Genomic DNA, 27,358 nt, shown 5'->3' with positions numbered 1-27,358 from the left:
CTGAATAGGGTGGCTTTTGAGAACATCCGGTTTGCCAGGCACTCGGTTTCTCTTTTGCACGCCCAGAACCCAGAAGCACATCCGAGACAGATTATAGAGCACGTCAGTGGGGAAAAGTAGAGAGCATATTAATTAAGGTTAGGCCAAGAAAATGTTTTTGATTGAACAAGCTATGATTTTCTCATGGAGCCCATGTAAAATATGGAGTGTCAGACAAGCAGCTGGAACCCAGGAATACGTCACTTACTAACATTCCCAGCTTTCCCCATCCCTGCCTCCTATCCTATTTCTACTACTTTTTCCTCTCTAGGCATTATGTTTTGAAAGATTTTTTTTTCTAATCAACAAACTGCCTTTATTAAGTAACACTCTATTCCCTAGTTTTAATATGGGACGACATACATTACAGAGGATACATAAAATCAGAAAGCAGCAGGATGCAACTTCCACTCGACATTTGAAGCGAGTTTGTGGACTTCATTAGCACTGGTGAACTCCTAGGAGTCCAGGTGCTTTGGTTTGGGTTGAGTAGCACTGTTTGTTTGTTTACATGGCTGGCATAACTATACCATTGAAGGGTGTGGAGAGAGAAATTAAAGAAGCAACAGAAATCTGGTTAATTCCCAGCTATGCATCAAGTCAACAGGGTGATGTGCTAGAAACGATTGTCAGGATTTGTTATGACTAGAGCAAGGTTGTGCGTAAGCAGAGCTGAGGCACACAGCCTCTACTGAGTGCATGACAGTGATAAAAGGAAAGAAAATTCCCAATGTGCAAAAAGATGCCTGAGCATTTGCGAATGTGGAGGAGAAAGGGCCAGCAAGGCCAGCAGAGCTGTAAGAATGAGAGGCGGAGGCTGCAGGTAACTTGGAACAAGGGAGGAGGCAGTCATCACTGAGGAAGCTTCAGGTGGACCTAAGAAAACCAAAAACTAAAAGATAGGTGAAGAAAATTAAGGTAGAATGGGAAGTGTAATCATGTGGGTTTTGCAATTACTACTTAAAAAAAAGTTTTTTTTTTTGGTCTTTTAACCTTTTTTTTTATTTTTTAAATTATTACAAAAGTTTATTTTTACATCATTTTGCACATTTTTTTTTCATCTCGATTGTAATCCCCGCGGGTTTCCCATCACCAAATCACCCGTGTGCCACCACCATAGTCTCGTGCATTTCTCTCCCTTCCCCCTTCCCCCGTTTTTGATCCCATTCCCCACTCCACCCCCACAACATGTCTCTGGTATATGGTTGTTCACTATTTTTGTTATTTTCTCGCCTGGTCCATTATACTCTTGCTATGAGTGAAACCATCCGGTATTTTTCTTTCTCTTTCTGGCTTATCTCACTAAGCATGATCTTTTCCAGCTCCATCCAAGTTGCTGCAAAAGACATGTGTTTCTCTTTTTTGGTTGCTGAGTAATATTCCATTGTATATATGTACCACATCTTTAAAAAAAAAGTTTTTAACCTAATTGCAGGCTTGGAATCGGGGGGTTATAAGTTTGCCTGTGCATGAGTTACATGGGGGGAGGGGGGCGGGGTGGTCACAACCTCTGCTCTGGCTCAGAGACCAGAGTCTCCAGCAGGTGGGTGGGGGTTACCCCCTCAGGAACTGTTGTTGCCAGCAAGAATTTACAGAGGACACCACATCAAATTCTCTTAGCTCAAGTTCAGAGATTAGGTAAAAAGTCCTCCATTGACCTAAAGCGGCATCCCAAATCATCCACTGGGATCAAAGCCAATATTTTTTGTAAAGGATAAATGAGCAAAATGAAAACCAAGACCAGAGTTGTAGAAAGAAAATTAAAATTCCATCCGATTCTGTGTTTCATTGCTAAGTACCTTCCATGTATCGGGCACCAAGAAGTCGTGTAAAAAGCCATCAGGGCAAAGCTCCACTGGAGAACAAAGAAATTCAAAAGCTCTGTAGGAGCATTGCAGGAAATGGAAGCATTTGGACTAAGAAGAAATGTCATGTGGAACATTTTACATTAACAAGCGGCTGGTGAAAGCTAATATAAAGTTTGGGGGTGGGAAAGGAAACCCCTAGTCATGAAGAGGGTGTGGGTAAAGGAGAAATAATAACAGCTGCTGTCTGAAAACCCCAGAAAAATTCTTAGAACCATTTGGCCAATACAATGAGAGAAAGAGTGAAAGTCACAACTACAAAGGGAGTTTATGACAACTTGTTAAAAGCACAGAGAAAGAGAAGGCGCTTGGTCTTGGCCTAACTGCTGTCTGATTGCCCAAGAGGATGACTGGGAAGCAGAAGAATACTTCATGGCAACAGAGAAATATGAACAAGCACCACAGGGTTAAGAAATAAATATGATTCAATTGCATGTTTGAAGGGGTCTTCTAGATTTGGGCGGCAGAAAAATTTAAATGGGCAGGACGTAAATATCTACTGTAACAATTAAATAGGAACTCTATGAAGCCTATAAAAGCCTAGACATTTTTTTAAAGGTTTATTATTTATGCACACAAGAACTGGGGTACAGGCCAGAGGTGCAGGGGGTAAGAGGATTCACCAGAGAGAGTGGAGAGCAGAACAGGCAGATGTACTGAAATACTGAAATGCTGAGGGGAGCAGCGGGTGGGTTAGGAGAGAGGTCTGCCACGCCAGGTGGGTCAGCTTCCTGGCCAGAAATGGAATTCATGCTACGGTGGCTGTGGATCGCTTCACAGTGCTGTGCTTTAACCCGCTGCACCACCAGGGAGGGCCCTTATTCCTAGACACTTCGAAGACACTCTCCCTGTATGCTCTGCTCAAATGCTCCCTGTATGCCCTGCTCAAACGCTGTCACTCCAGCAGGTGGTCGCAAGAGCACCCCTTTCTGGTGGACCATTAGCTATTCTGCAAAATCTTGACCACTCTTTTTCTTGTCATCCTGTCCCAGCTCACCAGAGTCCCTGTGGAGTCCTGTGGACAATACGAGACCTGCAGCGAGTGCCTCGGCTCTGGCGACCCCCACTGTGGCTGGTGTGTGCTCCACAACACGTGAGTATCACCTGCAGCTCCCCCACTCCTTCTTCTCCTTCATCGCTCTCCTCCCCCTTGATTTCGCCCCTTTGTTTCTTACTCCTCCTTCCCAGTATCATTTGCAAATTGTATCTTCCCTCTCTGTGCTGACTTCAAATTGCCAAATTCCCCTAAGATAGATATGGAAATGGCGGCCCGGGAGCCCGGCTGGGTCAGCCTATGGAATCAGGCTGGATAATTACACACTGGGGAGGGGGTGGAGGGAGATTCCTGGACATTGCTCAGTGTGCTGTGATTGCAGACTGGCATTCCTGGCTGAGCTGCGGGACAGTGCTCAGCTCGCTTTCTTGAGGATCAGATGTGAGAGGATCACTCAGCCCTGTGCAAAATCTGTGCCGTCCACTTAGAGAGGCAATGTCCACTTCACATACTCTTTAATATCCCTCCAGAATCTTCTGGCACTTGAGGTGTACAGTCCAAAGGCATATTTCCCAGGGACCCCTCTTTCCGCCATCAGAATACCCATCTGGCTCTCAGATGGTAAAGACAGTCAACTGAGATCTAGGGGCAGAACTGAAGACCTTCCATTGGGGATCCAAAGGCCTCACCTACTGCAGAAGCCAGCAGTGGCCAGACCCTCTGATGGGAAATGACCCCAGTGAAGCTACTGCTGCTGGAACCCAGGCTTCCCATCAACACTTGACACTGTGAGTGGGACATGAGCATTAGAAATTGAGGAGAAGGACTTCAGTCTCCCTAAAACCAGCCTGGATTGCCCATCACCAGTTGTACATGACCAATCACTTTCAAATGAAAAGGGTGGGCAGGATCTTGCCTGCCTCCCCCACGCCCCAGGAGTGCCACTGAAAGCTAGAAATGCCCCCTTCTGTGTGGATCCATCCTCTCCACTGGCACAACGACCCAGCCCATCTGAGTGACAGTCTCAGGCATAACGAGTCTCAGAATGCTGTGCAAGACCTAGGTCCCTCAAACATGTCATAAGTAGAGATGAACAGCCGTGGGTCCACACCAACATACCTATAGCACAAGGCCACTATGGTCAGAAGTTCAGGGAGGCGAGTGCCCAGAGGTGGGTCCTGACTACAGCACAGCCTGAAGCGGGTGCCACAGAAGAACACAAAGAGCTTGGATTCAAATCTGATGGTCTCTGCTCAGTCAGAAGCGCCAAGAGACGATCCCTGGCAAGGCAAGGGGAGTTGGTCTTATGTCTCCCCAGGGACTGTGCTCTGGCCCCAGAGCTTCCTGGGGAACCCTGGGGCCAGCTGGCTTCTCTTGGCTGAGGATGGCTCAGCTGCTCCTGGCGTGGGGCTCCCAGACCTGGCATCAGTCAAGGGCAGCCGGAAAGCCTGGCTGCTCTCTGACATGTCTGCCAGTGGGCCGAAGCAGGTCTCCGAGTCAGCTTTGGTCCTGCTGGGGCTGCTGGCCAGACCTGCACAGCTCTGAGCCCTGTGGGGAGCCGAGAGGCCGCAAGAGTCCCGTGACTCACCCCCACCACACGTAAATGCAAGGCAGAGGGACCAGAGATGACTTGTGAGACTTTGTGGTCCCACTTTACCCTTGTGTATCCTGTTACCTGCCTCTGTCCAGTGGGTGGGTGAAGCCCGGGGCCAGGATGAAGCTCAGAGCATTCACGAAGGGCACTGCCAGCCTGCACTGGGAAGCCAGCAACCCCGCTTTCTGATGCCTTAGGCAGCCCAGATGTGAACTTTGGGCCAGCAAGCCCAAAGGCCCCCTCCCCCAGCAGTGGGCTGCGACATCCCAGCTTCTCCTCTGCAAATTGAACACAGCGATGCCTGTCTTGCCCGTCTCACCCAGGGGGTTGAGGAATCAACCGAGACCACGGAGGTGGGCGTGACGGTGAGAGCACAGAGAAGTGCAGGAATCCTGGCCCAGCTGGGGCAGGGTTGGGAGTGCAGGGGGCCTGGATCTTATAACCTTGGTTAAGCCCCATCGATTTTCCAGATGGCTCCACTTTAATTGCATCCTTCCCTTCTCATGGCTGACCCCAGCCTCAAACTGCCTTCCTCTGGGTGGTAAATGCCCTGCTGGATTCTCCTAACCTCTGCTCACCTGGCATCATGCCCCACTCTGAAGTTTGCATATCTTGCCCATGCGTCACCGGGCAGCCCTTAGCAGGCCCCGGCTGCCAGACTGCCAGAGGTCAGGGCTGTGTTGTGTTTTCTCTGTGCTGCTTGGAGTTGAGGGACTGCTCCTGGGGTCTCCTCCCAGAGCCAGAATAGCACGTGGGAACAGGCCTGCGGCTGGCAAATTCGGAGGAAGGTCAAGAATGACTTGCGGCTGCTTACCCAGGGATATTTCAGTTTACTAGGAAGGAAGAAATGTAAAATGTTGTGGAGGGGCTCACTGCTTTGGGAGAGTACTATACACATGTGTGTGCGTGTGTGTGGTCCTGTTCTCTCTGTGGCACTCCCCGTGCGAGGCTCGTGCCAGGGTAAGCCAACAGGACTGTTAGCCAGTGTCTGCCCTGACATCCCAAGTGTCTGGTTTAGGGATGTGGGGACGGAGCGGGCACAGGATCGATGTGTTAGAATCAGCACTCATCCCATCCCAGGGTGTGACCCTGACCCCAGGCCATCCAGGGCCAAAGAGCCTCAGGAGGGGCCCGAGGGGGCTCCTTTACTGCCATCCCTGTCATCCTGTCACTTGTGCCAACTTTCCCCAGGGTTGTGTGGAGTAGGATGGTGGGAACTTTGTGGAAAGAGGAGAGCAGAACCTGTGGTGTGTGTGCGTGCGTGTGTGTGTGTGTGTGTGTGTGTGTGTGTGTGTACAGAGGAGAGAGAAACAGAGGAACAGGGCAAGAGTGAGTGAGAAAGTGAGAGCATAGCGTGTGTAGTTCAAGGGCAGGGCCCTGCGAACAGGTGGCCGGGTGGCTGAAAGGCCTGTTTGTACCAGCAAGGACACAGGTGGGCTGCAGACTGAACAGGCTTAAGAACTGCTCGTGTAATTGAAACCCTCCCTCCCGTTACTCCCACTTGTCCAAAGCATGGCCTGCCAGCCCAGGAACATTACAGGGGCATCCTGCTGGTCACCTTCTCTTACCTCCAGCCCCGGCCCCACAGCCTGGCTGGTTTCTTTCTAAAGGTCACAGCAGCTTCGACAAGTCAGGCATTTGCCTGTCCAGGAATCCTGGGTTGTGTCCCCAGGGTATTCACCCTGGGCCCGAGCCCACCTACTTGTTCTGGCTCAGCTGTCTGTGCAGATCCAGGGACATTCCCTCCAGTACCAGGCTGGGCAGCTTCCCCCTCTCCTCTCCAGGGTAGCTCCCAAGCCCAGGCAAAGAAGGGACTCTCAGTCTCAGCAGGTAACCTGACCTCAAGGCAGACCCAGCCCATCGATTGGCCCAGACATTACCTCGCTTCAAAAGGACCATCAGCACCCCCTGGGAGGCTCATATAACCCAAGACATTGACAGGGAAAGATAAGCTCAGCTTTTATAAGTCTCCCCCACCCACCCCACCCACCCCACTCCTCTTTGCAGGTTTCTTCTGTTGGGAGAACGCCCTTCCCTGGGTGGGTGAGCACAGCTGCCGGTTCCAGCTTCAAGTCTTTGCTTCTTTGTTCCATTTCTGCCAAGATGGAGAAAGGGAAGGGAAGAAAGGTGCCACTACTGAGGAACAGGGTCAAACCCAGACCCAGTTGAAAGCAGCTCCCTCAGCCCTTAAGTCATCTCTGCAAAGAGCCATCTTTCAGCTTCACCTTGACAGTGAACCTAGGGGATTGGGCGCCCCCCCACCCCGCCCCAGCCTGGAGGTAGCCCCAGTTTCAAATACCACATAAGGAGAGGTTGAGGGGGAGACCCAGGGCCTGCTCCAAGGCCCCCCCACCCCGCGTCCTCTCCAGAGCCAGAGGGCTGTGGCCAGGCAGGAAGTCTGCCTGGTCTTGGCAGCGGTGGATGGCCATGCTTACAGGTGGCCTCAGCAGCCAGGGGGGCGTGTCAGAGGCGCACAGTCAGGCCCTCGTCCCCTCAGGCTGGCCCCTCGTCCCCTCAGCCTCTCAGCGGAGCACTGGCTGATTCTAAAATGCAAGTTCTTCCTGAGACGTGCTTCTTTATAGCGTATTCCATACGCCGGTCTTATTTTTTTGTGTGTTGGTTTGGTCTTCATTTCATTATTGTTTTGCTTTATATTCTCACTGAGATAACACTGGTCCACAACACTGCGTGAGTCAGAGGGACAGGCTCACACCTCCTCAGATGTCTGTGGCCACCCCACACCCAGCACTAAGAGTCCTGCGCGGAGCCTCCGCCCTGGTGGCAGAGGCCAGCACGAGCTCCGGTCTGTTAGATCAAGTCGCCTGAAGTCTGAGCAGAGGAGGGGTCAGATGTGTCGTAGGGACTCAGCCGCCTCCTTGTTGCCCACTGCGCTGTGAGGAGCTGGACCAGCTGCTGAGGCCTGCTAGGCTCTGCTCTCTGTCCTCTTCCCCCCTTCTTGCCCTCACTCCTGTGCCTTCCCTCACTCCTGTGCCTTCTCTATACCTGCTCTTTCCTAACCTCGCCCCAGAATCTGAGTGGAAACGGCTACATTTCAGCAGTGCTGCCTACTGACGAAGAGAAGCGAGGCCCTTCAGCCCTCTTGGCCACTGATGCATGTCATTACTCTTCTCTGAGAGAAGGTGGCCTCTACGCGTCCCTGCCACGACCAGCGGTGGCTGTGGTCATGGCGTCATGCGTCTGGGGAGGGACTGATGGGAAGTCGAGGCAAGACCCCAGCCCAGGTCCCGGGACGCAGACTGGCTTCTTGGTGCCGGCAGTGAGTCCTGCCATTTGAGCCACGCACGCCAGAACAGGATCACCCCCACTGCCCAAACCCAGAAAGGCCCTCAGGCCAGGCTTGGGCCATCACTCCAAAAAACGCAATCTGGAACACCAGCAGCCTCAGGACCAAGGTCCTGAAAAGAGAAGACTCAATGATCTTCCAGAGAGATCTGCCCTGGCGAGAAGGTGTGTTCTCTGAGAGCCGCACGCATCGTCTCTGTGTTTGGAAAGAATTGGCAGTCCTGGATCTTGTGGGGAGCCTGTGGGTCATCAGCTCAAAAGTTCAGCAATTGCTCAGCATCCCTGAGAAGCCACATTTAGCTTTCAAGGCACTGGTGTGAACAAGTTTCTCAACTCTCCTCTCTCTGGTGGTGCACGCCCAACTTCCAGAGGTGTCTCTGCGACAGGACAGTGTCATAGATCTCATGCACTCAGAAGGAATGGCAGCTAAACAAGAGAAAACCCTCAAGTGAGCTTTGGGCCAGGCATGATCTCTAGAAAACTGGAGCCACCTATTCAGCATTGGTGCACTTGGCTCGCCAAGCCTCTTAGGTCACCCTCTTGGTCCTCACCGGAAGGGCAATTCCCTTGATGCCAAAAGATCTGCGTTTCTGGCATCCAGGAGTGTGTCTTTTGGGGTTATGATCTGTCGGACCTCCCCTGACGCCTGCACCTGCTGCTCCCTGAGGCGTCCTGTGCCCCCTCAGCTTCATCAGGTTCTGCCACTGGGGGAGACCCAGGAGACCTGGAAAATCCATCTGTTGTTCAGGTTGACTTTGGACCTGTTGATGGAGAAGGGCAGTGGGTTTCGTTACCAGCAGCTGGCGGCAGGGGCGTATCGCAGTACCGTAGTGGGGTTATGCCAGAACAGCCTAAATACTTAGACTTTCATGAGACCAAGTGTCATGGCTGGATCCTTCGAAGGTGGGCGAGAAGGGCACAGATGTGCCCGCCTGTGTGAGTGGACATTCTGGCAGAGGGCAAATGCAGGCTGGTAGGAAACCCAACCCCTCCCTTTGCCAGGCTTCCTAGAGGTGGAGACAATGACTGCAGAGTCCCCAAGATCTCTTACTTGAGTACATGGGCAGCCTCCTAAGTTTTTATAAAGCTCCATATTTAGCATGTCTAATGTACATTAAATATATCTTTATAGAAATTTAATATATATATTCAATATGTTCCCCCACCTAGCTATTTCTCTACCCTGCTACTACCCCATCCCAACACCCCATCTCCACCCCCCCCACCCTCCAGTATCCTCCTGTTCTGAATGATGCACTTTAAGGACAGGGAGTTACCCGTGTGGAATGTTAGGGATTGGGGATCGCCTGTGGGGAGAGGCAAGGAGCAAGTTCTGATAGCCAAGCCCAGTGGACCCATATTGAAGGATCTGGGGAAGAGACAGGAACAGCCCACCCCTCACCGCCCCCCCCCCAACCTGGAGTTTTACCCAGGCCAGACTCACAGACAACTCCATGTCCAAATTGAAATTTGCTTGCCCAGTCGACAGTACTGGGAGTTAATACTTCTATCATTGTATTTAGGAATTAATTTCTAGAGAACTTAATCACCAACTCTCTCCCTCTTCCTTTCTCCATTCCTTTCCCTTCTAATTTTCCACTTGGCTGGGAATTCTCCAGCAGTGAAAGTTCAGGCTTAGGGGAGGGCGGAGGGAGCTGCTTCATTAGAGAGGATAATCTCCTTGGAACCACTGGCTTGAATAATAACCCCTCCTGGCCGGCGCCTTTGTGTCCAGGGGCTGTTATCACCTCCACTGTGGGGCTGGAAGACCCAGCTGTAGAGAAAGTGGAAGGAGTCAGAGGCAGGAATGTGAGAAGAGCTTGACAGGGATAGAGTCCAATTCCAGGGGCCTTGGGTATCTTCTCGGGGCCTCCATCCTGCTGGCCATCTGCGGGTCTCTGGGTAGGCTGTTGGTATGTAGGAATGTCTAAAAACTCACAGTTATATCGGATGTGCTTTTTAAGTCCTTATGAGCTCCAATATTTCTGCTTGGAGAACAGATGAAGTAGTTTCCTCTTCTACCTCCAGGTGCTAGAGTGGAAGAAAATACCGTAGGAAGTAACTTGGAAAGAGCATCTAGGTCATTCCCGCTGCCCCCCCCCCAAACCCCCAGAGTCATAAATAGCACATTTCCTAATTCTTGCCTGGGCTAGTGGGAAAGCACAGGCCTGGGATTGCCCCCATAAGGACTCAGGATTTCATTCTTCTCCATCATCTTGCCTCATCCAAGGACAGTTGTCTGTGCGTCTGGACACTTGCAACCCTCCACCCCCAGACCCCCGAGGGGTAGCAGAAATGTCAAAACATCTCTGACACTGACCTTAAACTTGACTTTCCATGAGGAGTGCTGAGCCCTCAATGCCCTCTAAGAGCTAGTTAGAAGTGGGGCTGCAACCCCAACCACTCTTGGCTCTTGTCACCCTCCTGGCCTCTGGGGCTCCCCACCCTCAGTAAGATGAAACCTATCCCCTGCTTTCTATCTCTGATTTGCCCCATGGGCCAGTCTGGGAGGAGATCCCTGTTTCCGAAGCAGCTGCAGATTGGCGGGCCTGGGTGAGGAGGTCAGGGAAGGGACCGACTGACAACACAGGCTGCCATCTGCTGGGGGGCAGGCACGTGTGGGCACGCCTGGCTCTAACTGTTTTCCTTGTATGATCTCATTTAATAGTAACCCGATCAGATAGATGCTATTTTTGTCCCCAATGTAGAAGTGAGAAAATGAGGCACTAAGAGGTATATAATCTGTCCCAAATGACAAAGGTAGATGGGATATTTAAAACTGCCAGTGGTAGTATGTATAAGTCACATGGAGACAAACACCATAGGGTTTCCCTCGTATGGTAGGTTACAAAACAAAACCAAAGAACAAAAAAGCAAAAGCAAAGAAGAACAAACTCTTAGACTATGAGAACAAAAGAGTTGTTTCCAGAAGGAAAGAAGGGGAGAGTAGAGAAATGGGGTGAAAGGGTCAGCTCTATGGGGACGATGCAAACTAGGCTTCCAGGATGAGCATGAGGTAGAGATACAGACATGGGTGTATAGCCAGGTTGTCAAGACCTATATAGTGATACACATCAACGTTACATCAATAAACATTAGAAAAATTTATGGCATGCAATAGCTGGCTTCCCTAGGTTTGGGGAAGATGATAGGTCATTTTGGGGTGCTGAAGATCCATGGAAGAATGCAGCCATGCGAACTTGGGGAACAGCAAGCCAAGCAGCTGAGGACTCATCTGAGACTCCCCCACCAGCAAAAGAGATGGAACTCTTCCTCTTGTGTCTGAACCCCTCTCTGCTAAGTCCAGGTGATGTTTGGCCTGCAAGCAGCTTCATTTTTCCTCTTTTCATAATTAAATCAAAGAGCTTTTTCAGACCTGCTGATTGCTCTTGGAAATAGGAACTTCAAAGTTGGGGCATCAGTGAATAATTTAAGCCTGTACCAGCTCTCTGGATCTGCTGTTAATGGGAGTAATAACACTATTAATAGCCATGTCAGTGCAGACACCCAGGAAAAGTCCATAACATTAGCTTAATGGCTGGAGGTAATGAAGTCCTCACCGAGAGGCTGGTAAATTAACTTGCCTGACTTTTAGGCACACAACGTGGTTGCCATGGTCTGCTCGAGTCGCTGGGGGTGCTGCGGAGACAGCCACACTCATGTCTGACCTTTCGCTTCTGGGCTGAGATTCCAAAAAGGGACCTAAGGAACTCACAAATCGCAATATTACTTCAAGTGCTTCCTGGCAGCAGGCAAAAACAGCCGTCAGCTCAGAGAAGAAGGTTAAGGGGAAATTAGGCTATTGTCCGAAGTCTACGATGGGAACAGCGAGCTGTTCACCTGTGCTCCAATTTGGCCTGGTTCTGATTTGTGACGAGGGCAGGTGACTGACTCCCCATCTCTCAGTTTCCTGACCTGCAAGGTGGAGTTGTAGACGCTCCCAACCTCACGGCCCTTATCTTGGTGCTTCCTCAGTGCCTGGTACCTGGTACTCACAGTTGTTACTCAGAATTGCTTTTCCTTCCCCTACACCTTCCGTGTGCTCGGAGGTCATCCTCTGTGTCCCAATATCACCCATCCTTTAATCCGCATCCTGGTGTGATTTCTCCTTCATTTGCTAAGTCTCCTGGACTCTCTGCTGTTAGGCCTTCCCTCCCCCTGAGGCCAAAGTTGTCTTCCTCGTGAGACAAAAGTCACTTGCATCTCCCCGCTGGGCCTGAGACTCACCCCAAGAGCAGCTCAGGGTATCCAGACAGCTCTCGGTCCTGATGTTTAGCTGCACACCTCACCTCTCTGCTTCTTGAGGCACGGGTTCCCTCCAGCATATCCCCCCACTCGAGATCCTGGTCCCTGGCTATTCTGTTTCTTTCTAAACTCCTTGCTCAGTGCTCCCTCCTGCCACAGCCCAGACATCCTTCCGCCTCTGTGGAGTCTCTTCTCTGTGACTGAGAGACTAGCTGCCCAGGAAGATGTCCCTGACGTCGATCTTATTCACCTTGTCCGCCGAGGACCCTGCTTCCCTTCACGCCAGACCAGAGTCACTGTGCAGTCTCCAAACATGGCCCCTCGGTGATAGTCTGGCTTGTCTGACGTGGGTTAAATGCTCTACCCTGGAACTCAGGACCTTCCTGCCACCACAGCCTAGTACTTAAGTCCTTCTCCCTCTCCTCCTCTTCCTCCACCTTCTCCTCCCCCCCTCAAAAAAAAAAAAAAAGCCCAACAACGAAGACTAAAACTCCCTTCTTTCATGTGTAATTTGGGTAATGGCCATGATTTTTGACTGCATCTTTCTTTTTTTTTAAGATTTATTTATTTGTGCATACAGAACTGGGGTACAGGCCAGAGGTGCAGGTGCAGTCAGAGGTATCACCAGAGACAGAGTGGGGAGCAGAACAGGCAGATCGACAAAGAACACTGCTGAGGGGGACAACGGGCGAGTCAGGAGAGGTCTGCCGTGCCATGTGGATCACCTCCAGGGCGGGGATCAAACTCTTGCTGAAGTGGCTTTAGCTTCTTAGTGTTGTGCTTTAACCCGCTGCGCCACCAGGGAGGGCCCTTGAGTGCATCTTTCAAAAGTGCAATAGCAAAGACTAAAACTCCAGGTGACCCTGGCCAGGGCCCACCCGTGGACACACTATTCTGAACAGCACAGGAAGCTGAGCTGGAACAGCAAACCTCCTCCACAGCTCCCCTGGAGCCTCGCACTGGGGTTCCCATCCCGGGCAGCCTGCTCCAGAGCATGCTGGGAACTACTGCACTCCCTTCCACAGCAGTGGATCCCCAGACTAGTCGAGCATGGTTTCTTCTTTTGAGATGCTGGAGCGTGGCGGGAGAGGGCTGCCATGTCCTCTGAGGGATTCTAGACTGCAGAACTCCAAAGTGCCCTTAACTTTGCCGAGGGTGGAGTGGGGCAGGGGTTTGAGGCACCAGGCCATGTAGTTGGCCATGTGTATGTAGAGGGGTCGGGAGAGGTTGAGCAGAGGAAAAGCCAGGCAGGGCCTTCCAGACAGGAGCGTATGTGCTGTGCAAGGGATGGGCTACATTTCCGAGGACGAAGGAAGAGGGACTAGGAGCAGGGGACTGGAGAGGCCTTTGTGAATGAGAGGGCTTTAAGGTGATCCTCAAGCTCTTGCATTCAGCAACAGATGATGTGAAAGACCATCTTTTTCACGGGCATGACGGGAGGAGAGGACAGGCTTGCGGAGGGAGACAGAGAGGTGGGTCCTGGCTGTGTGGCGTCGACTGCGCCGTGATGCCCATGCGCTCTGGCCCCCGGGCCTGCTCCTGATGGCCTCTCCCTGCCTCCCCAGGTGCACCAGGAAGGAGCGCTGCGAGCGGTCCAGGGAGCCCCGCAGGTTTGCCTCGGAGGTGAAGCAGTGCGTCCGGCTGACGGTCCACCCCAGCAACATCTCCGTGTCTCAGTACAGTGTCTTGGTAAGGACGCTGCAGCCAGGGCCCTGGGGTGTGGGAACCTCCACGCCCTGTCAGAAAGGGTGAAGAGCGATGCCCCTTGCGAGGGCAGCAGAATCACTGCAGGGTCACGTGGGGTGACCAAGGATGTGCACCGAGGGATGGCGGAGGGGACTGCTCTGCAGAATGTTGGGGTGAAAGACAGGGAAAGCTGCAATACGGAATTCAAAAGGCTGACGGACAGGAGGGAGGGTCCTGGTTTCTAAAGTGGGCCCAGTGGATGCAGAGAGGGAGAAAAATGGCGAAAGATGATTCCATGTTCTTGCACGAGGCCCTTGGTCATGGGGAAAATGTGTTACCAAAATTCAAGATAAATGCAGAGGAAGCTCCTTAGTAATACTCCAGTCCTGCCCAAGTATTTCTTGCTATCTGCAGACACCCTGAACATTCCTGTTTCCTGGGGCCAGAGCCATCCAGAGTCTTCTCAAGTTTTGTTGCCGTTTATCTCTGTATACTCACCCCCTCTCCATACGCTTTTACAACCAACGGGGTCTCTTCCCTGGGCTAATATGGCCTCGTGTTGCTCTCTCTCTCCTTCCTCTCTGATCTCACTGACTCTCCCTCTTTCTTCCAATGTTGCATAACTTTCCTGTTCCCATTTCCTGCTCCCCTCCACTCTCCCCTTTTGGGTTGTTCACAGCTGGTCCTGGAGACCTACAATGTCCCGGAGCTGTCAGCGGGCGTCAACTGCACCTTTGAGGACCTGTCAGAGATGGATGGGCTAGTGGTAGGCAATCAGATCCAGTGCTACTCCCCGGCAGCCAAGGAGATGCCCCGGATAATCACGGAGAATGGTGAGCTGTCCCCGGAGGCAAACTGGGTGGGTGTCCTGCCTGCTGCCCGGGTGAGGCGAGCTCAGGGCAGATGGGGCTGGAGGGAGCCCGCAGGCAGGGAGGGTGGGATGGGGGGTCTGTTAGAGGGAGAGGGGGGTGAGGACCCTCCTGCTGCCCTAGGAATTGACTGTGGAAATCCGCTTAGTCCCCAAGAGTCAACCTCACCCTAGCGGAGCAGCGGCTGCAGAAATGGTGGTAGAGGCAAGTCCAGAAAGAATCAGAGGAAGCGTGGAGTCCAGTGATTGTGCTGGAGGGGGAGAGGGTGGGCAAGGAGGCACAGGGGAGGAGGGACATTGATCGGCAGCAAGATCAAGTTGGCCAGGGGAACTGGGGTCGTCTGGTTCCTTTGGCCCCGCCTGCCTGCACGCCCGGTGCCTGGACCAGGACCTGTCCCCGCCCCTCCCCCTCCCCAGGCCCTGCCCATTTGTGGCCAGCTGCACAGGAAAGGACGGGGGTGGATGCTGGCGAGGGGCAAGCTGGGCCTGGGCAGCTTGGTTCCACGTGGGCCTCCCATTCGGGCTTGTCACATTTGTTCGCAGCTGATTGATTAATGAGGCTCTTGGGAAAGGCATAGAAGAAGCCTGCAAGTGCAGGCCTGGGGTCAGCGCTGTGAATTAAACATGGGCTCCAGCCCCTCCCTGGCGCCAGCTGAGGACTCCAGTGCCTCCCACCCCAGTGGAGCCCTGAGCCACTTAGAAAAGGGGGCGTTAGAGTCGGTCTTTCTTTGCAGAGCTGAGGGATGAGCGCCTGTGTGCGCACACATAGACTTCCATGCAAGAGCGTGTGCATTTTTTTGTGGCAGCTTTAGTGAGAGCTACACATCTGAATCTCCCTGGTAGCTAGTAAGTGTGTGTGTGTGTGTGTGTGTGTGTGTGTGTGTGTGTGTGTGCATGAGAGGCAGTGATGAGCAATGTAGGGTGGGTGCCAGAGATACCCTGTGGAAGGAGGGGGAGATCAGAACCTCACTCTGCACACGCTCTCAAGGTTGTCCTGGAACTCTGCTGCATCAGAGTCCTCATAGAGCTGCAAGCCAATGTGTTAGCACCCACAGGAGAGCAGGCTCCCATTCTCTGGGTGTATGACTCTCAAGGGGACCCACACACACGACCCCGGCCTTCCCCTGACTCACGGCTGCACGCTTGTGATTCTGCCCCACAGGGGACCACCACATTGTCCAGCTGCAGCTCAAGTCCAAGGAGACAGGCATGACCTTCGCCAGCACCAGTTTTGTCTTCTACAACTGCAGTGTCCACAATTCGTAAGTACCCTCAGCCTCACGCAGCTCCCCGCTCCTGGGGTCAAGGCTCACACAGAGAGAGAAGACACCACCACTGGTCCCCACCATCTTGAGGCCCTATAACCAGGCTCCACTCTCCTGGTGCCCACAGGGTTAATAGAATGAGGTGAGAATGAGCAGAGAGGGGACCTGCGTGGGGGGGAGCTCCGACTCCCCAGCTCATACATCTTCTCTGGCACAAATCTGTCTAACGTGATGCAGCTTCCACCATCTGTTGGGGAGAGCAGTGCTTCTCACCTGCGGAGCAGAGCAGCCAGCACTCCCAGAGAGACGAGGGTTCTGAGGAGGACAGGGGATGGGAGTCCAGTGAGACCCCTGCAGGCCGCGTCAGGACTCAGGCTGCTGGGGGCCACAGGGGCCCAGCTCTGTCTCCGCATCTACTTCCCAGGGGAAGGCCGGCAGCATAGAGGCTTGAGCCCTGGACTAAGAGCAGCCAGGAAACGTGGCCAGATTGTGGCCTGGGCTCTTTGGTAAATGGGGAATTAGAGGTCCTCCTTCCAGGGAGGTCACCCGAACATTTAGCAGCTGGCCTGGCCAGAGCACGCTGGCTGCCCCGGCTCAGCCCACAGATGACCGAGTCTAGAGTGGCCAGGGCGAAGCCAGTGTTGGCCACTGCTCACATTTCTGCAGTGGTTACATTGTCATGTCCTCTACGAACTTGGATGAGAAATACAAAACAGATGGAAGTAGGAGCTGCTCTGATGGCAGGTTCAGGGACCTGGCACCCTCAGCTAGGAACCCCACACATCTCCTCACACTGTCTCTAAGGTGCTTCATGGAGTCTCCAGGGTCCCACAGAGCACAGTTTGGAAAATATAGAACCTGCTCCTATATAACAAGCCCTGCTTGTTTTATTTTTATTTTTTTTTAAGATGTATTTATTCATGCATACAGAACTGGGGCACAGACCGGGGGGCAGGGGAGAGGATTCACCAGCGACAGAGTGGGGAGCAGACAGGCCGATTGACTGAAGTACACTGCTGAGGGGATCAGCGGGTGAGATAGGAGAGGTCTGCTGTGCCATGTGGGTCAGTTCCCTGGCCGGGGATCAAACTCACGCTGAAGCAGCTACAGCTGACTCCATACTGCTGCGCTTAAACCCCTTGCTCCACCAGGGAGGACCCAAGGCCTGCTTGTTTTCATTGGCCGTTCTGACTTCCTTCTGAACAGCTGACTAGCATAACTCAAGTTTCTTGGGCTCCAGGAAGGTGAGATGTTAGGATCTATCTACTGGTGAAGGCAGCGTTGACTCCAGACCTTGGTGGTCTTTGGGGTCCCCAAATAAGAGGCAGCCAGACCTCAGAGCCAAACCAAGTGGCTTCACCACTGTAATTTTCTTCCTGCTTCTTGCCACACAATTCCCCATGGCTTTGCTTGATGATACCAGGAAGGCAGAGGTGAAATCACGTGTGACATTTCCACTTAAGCTATCAGATAATTTTAAGTGTCTACTGTGTACAAGGCAGTGTCATTCATTAAGCAGAAAGTATCAAAAATTAATAAGATGCGAAGAAAATCCCTGGCCTCCAGGATCCCTGGTCTAGTGGACTAGTGAATGAACTGGACAGTGAATAAGTGAAATACAATACAGGGTGGCCAGTCCTGTTCCAGAGACATGCACAAAGAAATTGATGGGATAAGGGCCCAATGAGAGCAACTCTCCATTGGACAAAGAAGGAAGATTTGCTGGCCAGGTAGAGGAGAGAAATGGTACTCTGGGCATGGCTATGGGGCATGGCCTGCTCACAGGCACAGCTCCAAACACAGGTGGTAACAGGAGACCTGGACACCAGGAAGGATCCAGGCTGCCTGGTAAGACATCAGCATCTTACCCATTGGAAAAGGGACCCATGTTGGGTTTAATGCAGAAAGGAGCATTTATAAAATTGCCTCTGATCCCTGGGAGTGAGGTGTAGAGGTGGCTGTCACCTCGACTGGAGCCCATCTCGCAGAAACAGCAGACACTGGACTGTCATCTGTAGGGGGAGGGGTGTTCACGAGGGCCAACGCAGGCCGGAGTCGGCCTGAGTTAAAACTCCATGTCTTGGGCCTAATTCTTATGTACTTCCAGGTGGGCCCCTCTCCTCAGACCCCACATTTCCCAAATTCACCAAAGAGGATGCCGCTCTTGAGAAGTGGAGGCCCTGGGGGAACTGGGGCTGTCACCAAGGCCAGACACTTGGCTTCCTAGTGAAAGATTTGTTCAAGATCTGCTCTTCTAGAGGGTGTGAGGGTGGCCTCTCTACATATATTTTTTAAAGATTTATTTATTTATGCATACAGAACTGGGGTACAAGCCAGAGAGAGGTGCAGGGGCGGTGAAAGTCTTCACCAGAGACAGAGTGGGGAGCAGAACAGGCAGCCTGATGAAGTACACTGCTGAGGGGAGCAGCTGGTGGGTCTGGAGAGGTCTGCCGCGCCATGTGGGTCACCTCCGGTGCCAGGAATCGAACTAGCACTGAAGTGGCAGCGCCAGCTTGCAGTGCTATGTCCTAACCCATTGTGCCATGAAGGAGGGCCTGGCCTCTCTTCATATTAAGTCATATCACAATAGGCCCTGGAGACTTAGGGCCTCTGCCTGAGTTCACCTAGGCTCAGAAACATGTCCTCTTTCTTTCTGTGCCCAGGTGCCTGTCTTGTGTGGAGAGTCCCTACCGCTGCCACTGGTGTAAATACCGGCACATGTGCACCCACGACCCCAAGACCTGCTCCTTCCAGGAAGGCCGCGTGAAGATGCCTGAGGTAGGCTGCAGCAGCCAGAATGCTGAGCTGCCTAGAGTACTTGCAAATACAGACCAAGACCGCACCCACTCCGTGCCACTGTCCACTGAGCAGTGTGAGGCCAGAGGGGACAAGTTCCCTGAAGTGTGGGAGGAATAAGATTAAAGCCTGGTCAGCTCATCAGCCAGTGTGGTGCTTCTCAAGGTGTGGTGCCAGACCAGGAGCATCAGGCCTCCTGCAGCCCACACCGGACTTGGCAGGTGCCACACCACTGCCTGGGTCTATGTGCACCGTCCAGGCCCTTCCTGGAGCCACACAAGTGCCAAGACCATATGGCAGCCCCCCAGGGTGAAAGCTGGGCACTGTCCTGGTGCTGGAAGTGTAAGGGTTGGGAGAGATGGGGAGGGTCATGGCAGGAACAGAGAAGCCCTTTGGTGCCTTCACCCTCTTCCCCCCAATTTTTATCCCATCGGGAGTCCTCACTTGAGCCAAACCCTTCACGGCACGAGACAAAGCAGAAATCTGAAACCCCCCTTCAAGATAATTAAGTGAGTCACTGTCCACCAGATAGTTCAGTTGTTCCTTCTTGCATTTTTATCCTTGGGCCTCTCACACACAAAAACTCTGCCGCCTATACCAAGCTGGAGAGCAGCTGAAAGCTCCTGTCTCCACTGCCACTGAGAGTCCTGCAGTTTTCAGACCAAACAAGAAGAGGTAGTGTAAGTTTCCAGGCACCAGGCCCTCGCCTTCCACGTGGGGTCATGGTGGCTGCCCTGGGCTCATCATGTGGGAAAGAGACCCTCACCTAGATTGCCCTTCATTGGAAAAGGGAGGGGAGAGGTTGCATTGGCTTTAGCTTCTTAGTGCAGTGCTTTAACCCGCTGCGCCACCAGGGAGGGCCTGGAGAGGTTGCATTGGATGTAAAATGTGCATCCATTGCACAGGAGTCAATTCTCTGCTCTTTAAAATCAAGTGGGGGTGGAGCTGCTTTGAGAAACATGGGTCTGACGGTCGAGGTCACACTGTTGGCATGAAGGGCCTCATGAGGGGCTGTACAGTCTCTCCCGCCTTAGGTCCTTATCTTGGGGCCTGGGGTCCGTTCCCGGGCCAGAGACCTGAGAAGCACCTCTTATTTGTTTAAAAATCTGCAAATTATTTGTTGGGACCAGATATAAAAAGTCTTCAGCCTCTCCCCAGCTGTCCAGACCCGTGTGCTGGCACGGGTTTCATATGTGGAGAGGCCCAAGGACCAAATGAAAGCAGAGACAATTGAGCTATCTGGTGAATTTCAAAGGCCCCTAATCATTTAATTACCTTGAAAGAGGTTTTCAGAGTTCTGCTTTTTCTTTCTTCTTTGCTTCCTTGTTCCAAGTTTCTTTCTTTTAAATATATGAAAGGAGCTTGCATCTGTTGCTCAGAAGGGGGAGGGGGGATGCGGGTAAGACCTAGAAGTGAGTAAAATAAAAGCTATCACATCTCTCAGGACAATAAAGGGATCCTGAGTTGTGGCCGTGTGAGTCTCTCAAGTGTCTGGATTTTGAGCCCCACACAGCTCTTGTCTGTACCTGGCCCAGGCCAAGGTGGCTGGGGATTCACAGCGCCTAAAAGGTATTAGTGCTGAGCCCCTGAGAAAGCAGAGGCCTGGAGGAACAGGCTGAGGGAGAGACGTGGAGAAGAACCAACCTCCCTCTGCTGTCCCTCCCCACCGTGGCCTGCAAGCTGTTCTCTGGCCAGCCTGGCCGGCCGCTGCAGGGACAAGACGCGCCTGCCTCCCTCCTCACATCATGGAAAGAAAGGAGCTTTGGCTTCTCTTTTTCTTGGATGCTGTTTAGCCTACGAGACTGAAGTTCTGAGGTTATACTTCAGTCCGAGCTTGGGTGTTGCATCCTACCCAGCTTAATTCTAGGGCCATTTTGAATGCTTGAAGAGAAACCAGAATTGACCACTCCCATGGCCTCTGTAGCAACATCTTCTTGGACAATGTCCCAAAGAGAAAAGAATCAAATTAATGTTGGTGGACTGTTAAGTGGCCCCTGTCTGTTTGGGTTAGTGAAAGGGCGGTGTCGTCCTCAGAGCTTGACAGAAAGTCCCTGGCTGCTAATGAAAATAGGATATTTTGCTAATGTCAACTTTTTCTAGATTTTTTCTTTCTGGAAGAGTTAGTGGAAGAAATAAGGGATTAAGAAGAAAAAAGATACATGTGAAAGTTGATTTTTACAAGCCTGTCACAAGTGTGCCATCTCCAGACAAGGGGCCCGGTTTATGTACAGCACCATAAGCTACAGTTACCCTTCACCCTGCATTAGCCACTCCTGAGCCTTGCTCTTGCTCTCCACATTGTGTGAAGGCAAAAAGGTGCGTGTGTGTGTGTGGGGGGGGGGGTTGCAGAACTGGGTTCAGAGAGGTGTAACAGAGGCCATGGGGCCACGTGATTGCTAACACTCAGTGGCTGTAAGCTGGGAACACTGGGACGATCCCTGTCCAAGAAGCAGTCTTATCAGGTGAGTGTTCAGGTCCAGGCTTAGGTGTCCTCGTTCTACCTAATGGGGTGACTGGCACCTCAGTCTTAGGGCTTCCATCTCTCCTGGGCATCCAGGCACAGGAATAAAGGTGAGGCCTATGTCCCTGACTCGTCTGGGAGTCTCTGGGGTTTCATTTCCTTTTAACCTTTGAGTGTGACGATGCAAACAAGCTCCTTTTGTTGACCAAGAGGGAGGCTGCCAGGTGGCTTTTTATCCAGCTGGCACCATCTTGTACCCCAGGAAGGCTTCCATCCATGTGTCTTCCCATTTCAACGTTGGCTTTGTTGACTGTCACTAGGGATGTTAAATTACCTCTTCCCCCACCAGAACAAAGAGTGCATTCAGGTGAAGTTATTGGTCTGGAACAGAGAGCTGTCCGATCATTGTTGTTATTATATTAATGGCACGTATTCTAGCATAATTACAGTTATTACAAATAGAATGCCCAATAACGTCTGTCGTTTGTGGTAACTGAATTCCAGTTACAAGGAATGATTTTGTTTCAATTAATGATGGCATGATGATACAACCCTGGATCTTTAGATCAGCTGCCAGATCCTGGCTACCATAGAGAAGAGAAAGAAGCAAGCTGACATGAGGCGAGAGCGTCTCATTGCTCTTGTTCTCACTGTCCAGTGTCAGCTGACGTTCCCAGGTTCCTGGTGGGATGGTCTGACACTGGGCAGTGGTGCCCTCACCCCCACCAAGTAACAGAGGAGCTGCCTGTGTCCCAGCTGGCTCCTCCATGGGTCACCTGCTCCACCCCCACATTGAACCCACACACTTAATCACGGTGGTCTTCAGGGAACATAAGCGAACTTCCATGGGAAAGCACACGCATTGACCAGAGTCTGTCCCCCATGGATAACTTTGCTGTGGTTTCTCATCTGAACTAAAAAGAGAAGTGAGAGGCTACTGAAGCTGTGTTCTCCAGGGCCAGGCTGGATGGGCTTTGCTGAAAGGAGAAGCACATCCTTTCACAGTTCACAGACTCAAAGGAAATTCAGCATGAGTGACTACTCCAGAGAACAGACTTATGATCAGAAGAGACAACATGAATCCTAACTGATTTCCTAAGCTATGCTTGAAAGGTTCTCCCAACCTTCCCTGTGACACCAGCTCTAGCCCTGAGATGAAGCCATATCCAGGAGTGATATCCTGAAGGGTGTCCAGCTCAAGGCTCAGTTCTCTCCAGGATAGAAGACCTAGCAACACATGGAAAGCCCTAGATCCTATTGCTGCAGGAAACCCCATGTCCTGAAGTGGGGCAGGCCAAGGCCATTGCCTCCCTACTGGATTTTTGAGTCAGATCAGCCAGTCTTATCAGCATATCAGTGTTATCAGTCTTATACTTGCCTTCTTGCTGAGAAACCACTCCTGGGACCAAGTCCAGGAGAATAAAGCCTCCCTTGCTATGTCCTTCACCCTCCTTGGAGAAAACCAGGCCAAACCCAGCCAGAGAACATGCTTCCCATCCATGCACCAACCCCCATTCCATTACCAGGCTGCCATTTCTCCCGACAATTGCATTCGCTATCAATCTTGCTGCCCCCCCCCCCATGGGTTACGGGTATTTCCTTTCTGTATTATTACTTGGTTACTTGGCTCTCTCCGTAAACCAGCCCATCGTAGATCACACTAATGGCATTATAAACTTGGGGAACAGCAAGAAAATATATGGTGCGTTACATTTTTTTGTATTGGACATCATGGGTCTGAAAAGGTGGGTGTAAATTTGGGGGGGTTGGTGGGACTTGGACTGGCTGATCTCTGGAATTGATGGGCACTGTGGGGGAGGTGAGATGACCTGCAAATCACTTATTCCTTCGCTGCTCTGATACCTTAGACGTAGCTCCAGCCACAATCTCCCACTGAGCTTCCCAGTGCCCGCTCTTGCCATCACAACCAGGAAAATTAGAGCCTCATCTAGTAAACACACTGGGGGCTGTAAATCCATCCACCACCCCTTCCCCAGGCAGCACCAGCCCTGAGGGCAGCCTTTCTCTCCTAGCTCCATAGCTTTCTTTATGTCCTTCTTCAATTATTTAAATATGCAATGGAACCTCTGAATTAAGCAGCTACTGACATGCTGGGCATGGGAGATGGAAGACGGGAAGGCCCTCTCTTTGATTCCATGCTTCGGCTCAGTGTCAGTGCTCCCTGTAATTTGCCATGCTGTCTTTACTTCAGTGTGTCTGGAAGTGGAGAGCAAGATATGTGCCGATGCATTGGGCTAGACAGTTGACTTGGAGCTCAAGGAAACCATCTGGGGGGGAGGGGAGCCAAGACATTAGATTTTTTTGTGCCTCCAGCCACCACCACTCCCCACTAGGTCTGTCCTTGCAAGGCAGAATGTAGCCACAGGCACAACTGCCTGCCGGGGACTCTGGCTTCTGTTGCAGCATTTGTCTCGCAATAATCTTGTTAAATGCAGGTGTTTTCCACCCTCCGAGAGCTGGCCCTTTCAAGTGAGGGTTCAGGAAAAATACCTGCCTTGAAAAGAGAAAAGGTGTCTGTTGTTGAGGATTTTTTGTTTGGGGCTAGATAATCAGCTGGGAACAAAAGTCAGGAAGATGATCAGGGAGAAAGATTTTGTTTGTCAATGTTGTGGAAACCGGTGTCCTTCATGTCTTTATCTGGAGCTGTGGGTGTCCGTAGGTGCTGTGCTATGAAGCAAGATCACATGTGGAAATATACGTGGAAGGTGAGGGAGGTGGAGAATGTGTAGTGGGGTGGGTCTTGGTGCTGTGAGAGCTGCGTTAAGCAGCAGCCCACGCTACTTACCAGCGCTGTGTTACTCACGCAGCTATCCCAGGTGGCAGTATGCTGCCTATCAGAAGAGGAAGACACTTTTCTCCTAGTAGGTAAGAGGAAGTCAAAAAGGAGTTGGAATAATAACATGTAGACTTCTTGTATCAAAGGGGGAGACCCAGAATGCCCAAGTTACTCCCCCACAAGGCTTCAGGTGCCATCTTAAATAACTTAGCTAAGAAGGAAGGCCTTTGCAGTTGGCGGTGGGAGAGAATGATAGAGGAGGGCAGTTAGGGGGTTACCAGGAAAGGCACAGTAAACACAGAGCACGCAGATTACATTTTGCCTTCTCCATGGGAAAGAGGTAAGGAGATTAGGTCTTCCCAGTTCATGTTACAGAAATTTATCTTTTTTCAACATCAAGCTCCACCCAGCTTTCAGAGTCTCTCTCACTCAATTAACTTTTGCCAAAAAGATGTATTTCGGGATGGCAGATTTTTGCCCTCTTATACCCCAAATGGCCGTGTGGAGGAGCAATTTTTTTTTAAAGATTTATTTTATTTATGCATACAGAACTGGGGTACAGGCCAGAGGTGCAGGGGCGGCGTTAGGATTCACCAGAGACAGAATGGGGAGCAGAACAGGCAGATCGATAAAGTACACTGCTGAGGGGAGCAGCGGGTGGGTCAGGAGAGGTCTGCCGCGCCATGTGGTCACCTCCGGGACAGGCAGGAATCGAACTCATGGGGAAGTGGCTTTTGATTCCCAATGCTGTGCTTTAACCCGCTGGGCCACCAGGAAGGGCCGGAAGAGGACTTTTTAATTCTATTATATTTAACCCAAGCAATGATTAGTACCTCTAAGAATCTGCTAATTTCAGACATGAATCCATAGTCTGCTTCCACAACTAAGGTTTCTAGTTGAAGAAGCAAAGGCAACCCCCCCCCCCCAACCACCACCACCAGTGCCTGAGCCACAGCAGAGGTGCCCAGAAAGAGCTTCCGATGGGCGTGGGGGAGAGACATGGAGCTTCCTCTGACATTTCCCTGAGGCATCAGACCTCCAGGTGGTTTTATACCTGGAATCTCAGTGCCAGCCAGGTCAGACCTGGGCAGCTGGGTGGGAGAGGACCGTGTGGTGCCCTGGTCCTTTCATGCCTGTTGCCTAGGGGAAAATTGCCATTTTACATTTCAATTAGGAGGGACACTAGGGTCAATCAGCAGCTCCACTGGAGGAAAATGTGGCCAGCCCAGCCCTGGGCCTCTCCAATTATTATTAATGAACTTACTCTCAGAGCAGCCAACCTTTTTATATGCAAACTAGGCCTTTATGGGACCACTGGCAATCAGGACTCATTAGAGAAATGTAGCAAGCCTCAGTGAAATTTTTACGTGGAAGAGAGGGTTTGATCTTCCACCGGTATCCTAGACTAAAATGGGCGGGCCCCTAGGCCAGCTTCCAGCCCACGGGAGGGGACCCCTGCTCCTGGTCGAGGGGTCCCCTGCTGCTGGTCCTTCAGTCTCAGAGAGATCCTGGCTGTCTGATCTGCCCCAAGCCTCAGGTGATCCAGACCACTGGCTGGAACTTGCCTCTTGCTTCAAAGGGAAGTAAAGATGGAGGATTAGTGTCTGTCTCCAGCTATCAGCACATCTACTGACAATGAGCGACTATTTTCCTCTCCCTGACTCAGTGCCTCCTTTGCCAAGGAGAGGGATACACTGAGCTGAGTGTTCATTGGGCAGATTCCTAAGCGTGGGATTGCTGGGTCATACAGGAGGTCCATCTTCAATCATTTGAGAAGCCTCCACACTGCTTTCCATGGGCCTGAACCAATCTACAGTCCCAACATTAATGAAATTTGCATTTCTGTGCTCATGGCAGCATTGTTTACAATAGTCAAGCTCTGGAAACACCCTAAATGTCCCCCAAAAGATGAGTGGATCAAGAAGATGTGGTATTTATGGAATACTATTCAGTATACACAATGGAATACTATTCAGCAATCAAAAATGACAACTCATACCATTTATGGCCATGTGGATAGAGCTGAAAGGGGTTATGATAAGTGAAATAAGTCTGAAAAAGAAAGGCAAATACTGGATGGTGTTTCTGTATGTCACCAAGAGGAATATAGAGAAATTGAAGAAACAGATAAAAGCCAAAATTAAAAACTAAGCCTAGAAAATTGATGATAGAGCTAAGGAATCCAGAGGGGGTGCCCCTGGGGAGGGGTGAGAAAAAGGAGGAGAGGGAGCATAATAGACTGAGCTGGCAGGGAACAGGGGCTTTGGGGGAGGTGCACTCTGGTGCCAACACTCGAAGGGGATGGGGAACCCCCAAACGCAAAGTGGTGTCAACCGACATTACCTCAAAGAAAGTTTAAAGCACAATATAATATGCTACCATTGATGTCATTAAAATAGCCAGGTGGAAAAATAAGTACATTTTAAAAGCTGCTCTGAGGATGCTCAGACTCCAGATACCCTCTAGGCATCATTCCTGGGCAGCAACTTTTATTGTGGAAAACAGAGAAAAGCCTGCACTTCCGCTCTCTCTGAATGCAGCTGCTGACCCAGCTCCCCGTAAAGACATGGATGCCCCAAGCCCCTCTCCTCTGCCCTTCCCTGGAATCTCAGTTCTTACTCTTCTGAAGGGATTGGGGAGGGGGGTGTCTCTGTGGAGAATCAGCAGTAGCCCTTGGTGTGCCATGCTCCCGAGGGGGAGCTTCCCCAAAGCCATCTGTCTTGGCACACCCCCGCCTCTGCCATAGGGGAGAAATCTGGCAGGTATGGCTGCCTGGCTCCGGTGCCTGCCAAGGGCCCCTCTCTGTCCATGCCACACAGGCCCGGGATACAGACCCTGCCCCCAGCCCCAAGAATCCAGCGATTCCCCCGGCCTCCACCGCTCACTTCCACCTTATCTCCTTATTTGACCCCATTCTCTTTGCAGTCGTCCCTGGGCAGAGCTGACCACATCAAGGAAGGAGACCCCTCCATCATCTCCTCCATCCACAAAGACTCTCTGGGCCCCACCCGGCTCCAGGGATGAGAGTCCTTTGCCAGCCTCTAGCTCACTGTGTACCTTCTCTGAAAGGCAGGCTATTCCCAGAGCTCAGCCAGAAGCTGGATTAAAAGGGTCTCTGGGACTTATTCCAGAACGTTCCCAAATGTCAGACGCAGCCCACATAGGGAAGGTCCTCCCGGCCCCTCCTGCCAGACTCCAGACTGCATTCCTGAGCCTGGGCCCAGCACTGCAGAGCTGCCCTCTATCCACACTCTCGTTAGCCTGGAACTGAGGCCAAGAGGTCGCCAGTCCGATGGGTGGGGTGCCCAGCCAGCAGGGCCAGTCTGAAAGGTCAGGAGGGGAACCAGAGGGACCAAATATTAAAACACAGCCTCAGGGAGGGTGGCCTGAAAATTCTCACCTCAGCTACCTGGGGTTTTGCAGCCCCGTTCCCTTCAGCCCGTGG

General features: G+C 51.7%; 1 protein-coding gene across 1 annotated transcript in view; it reads left to right on the top strand.

The window, feature by feature from the left end:
- Positions 1-27,358, top strand: part of PLXNA4 (plexin A4) — a 415,861-nt gene that overhangs the window by 314,011 nt on the left and 74,492 nt on the right. Inside the window, exons 5-9 of the mRNA XM_012720772.1 lie at positions 2,897-2,997; positions 13,606-13,729; positions 14,406-14,559; positions 15,757-15,856; positions 18,523-18,637. Coding sequence (XP_012576226.1) covers positions 2,897-2,997; positions 13,606-13,729; positions 14,406-14,559; positions 15,757-15,856; positions 18,523-18,637 — 594 coding nt within the window. The remainder of the gene's footprint in view (positions 1-2,896; positions 2,998-13,605; positions 13,730-14,405; positions 14,560-15,756; positions 15,857-18,522; positions 18,638-27,358) is intronic.

The sequence above is a fragment of the Condylura cristata genome, unplaced genomic scaffold, assembly GCF_000260355.1.
Source record: "Condylura cristata isolate star-nosed mole 26May11 unplaced genomic scaffold, ConCri1.0 scaffold00005, whole genome shotgun sequence".
Classification (NCBI taxonomy): domain Eukaryota; kingdom Metazoa; phylum Chordata; class Mammalia; order Eulipotyphla; family Talpidae; genus Condylura; species Condylura cristata.
This window is presented reverse-complemented; position numbering and strand designations above follow the sequence as displayed.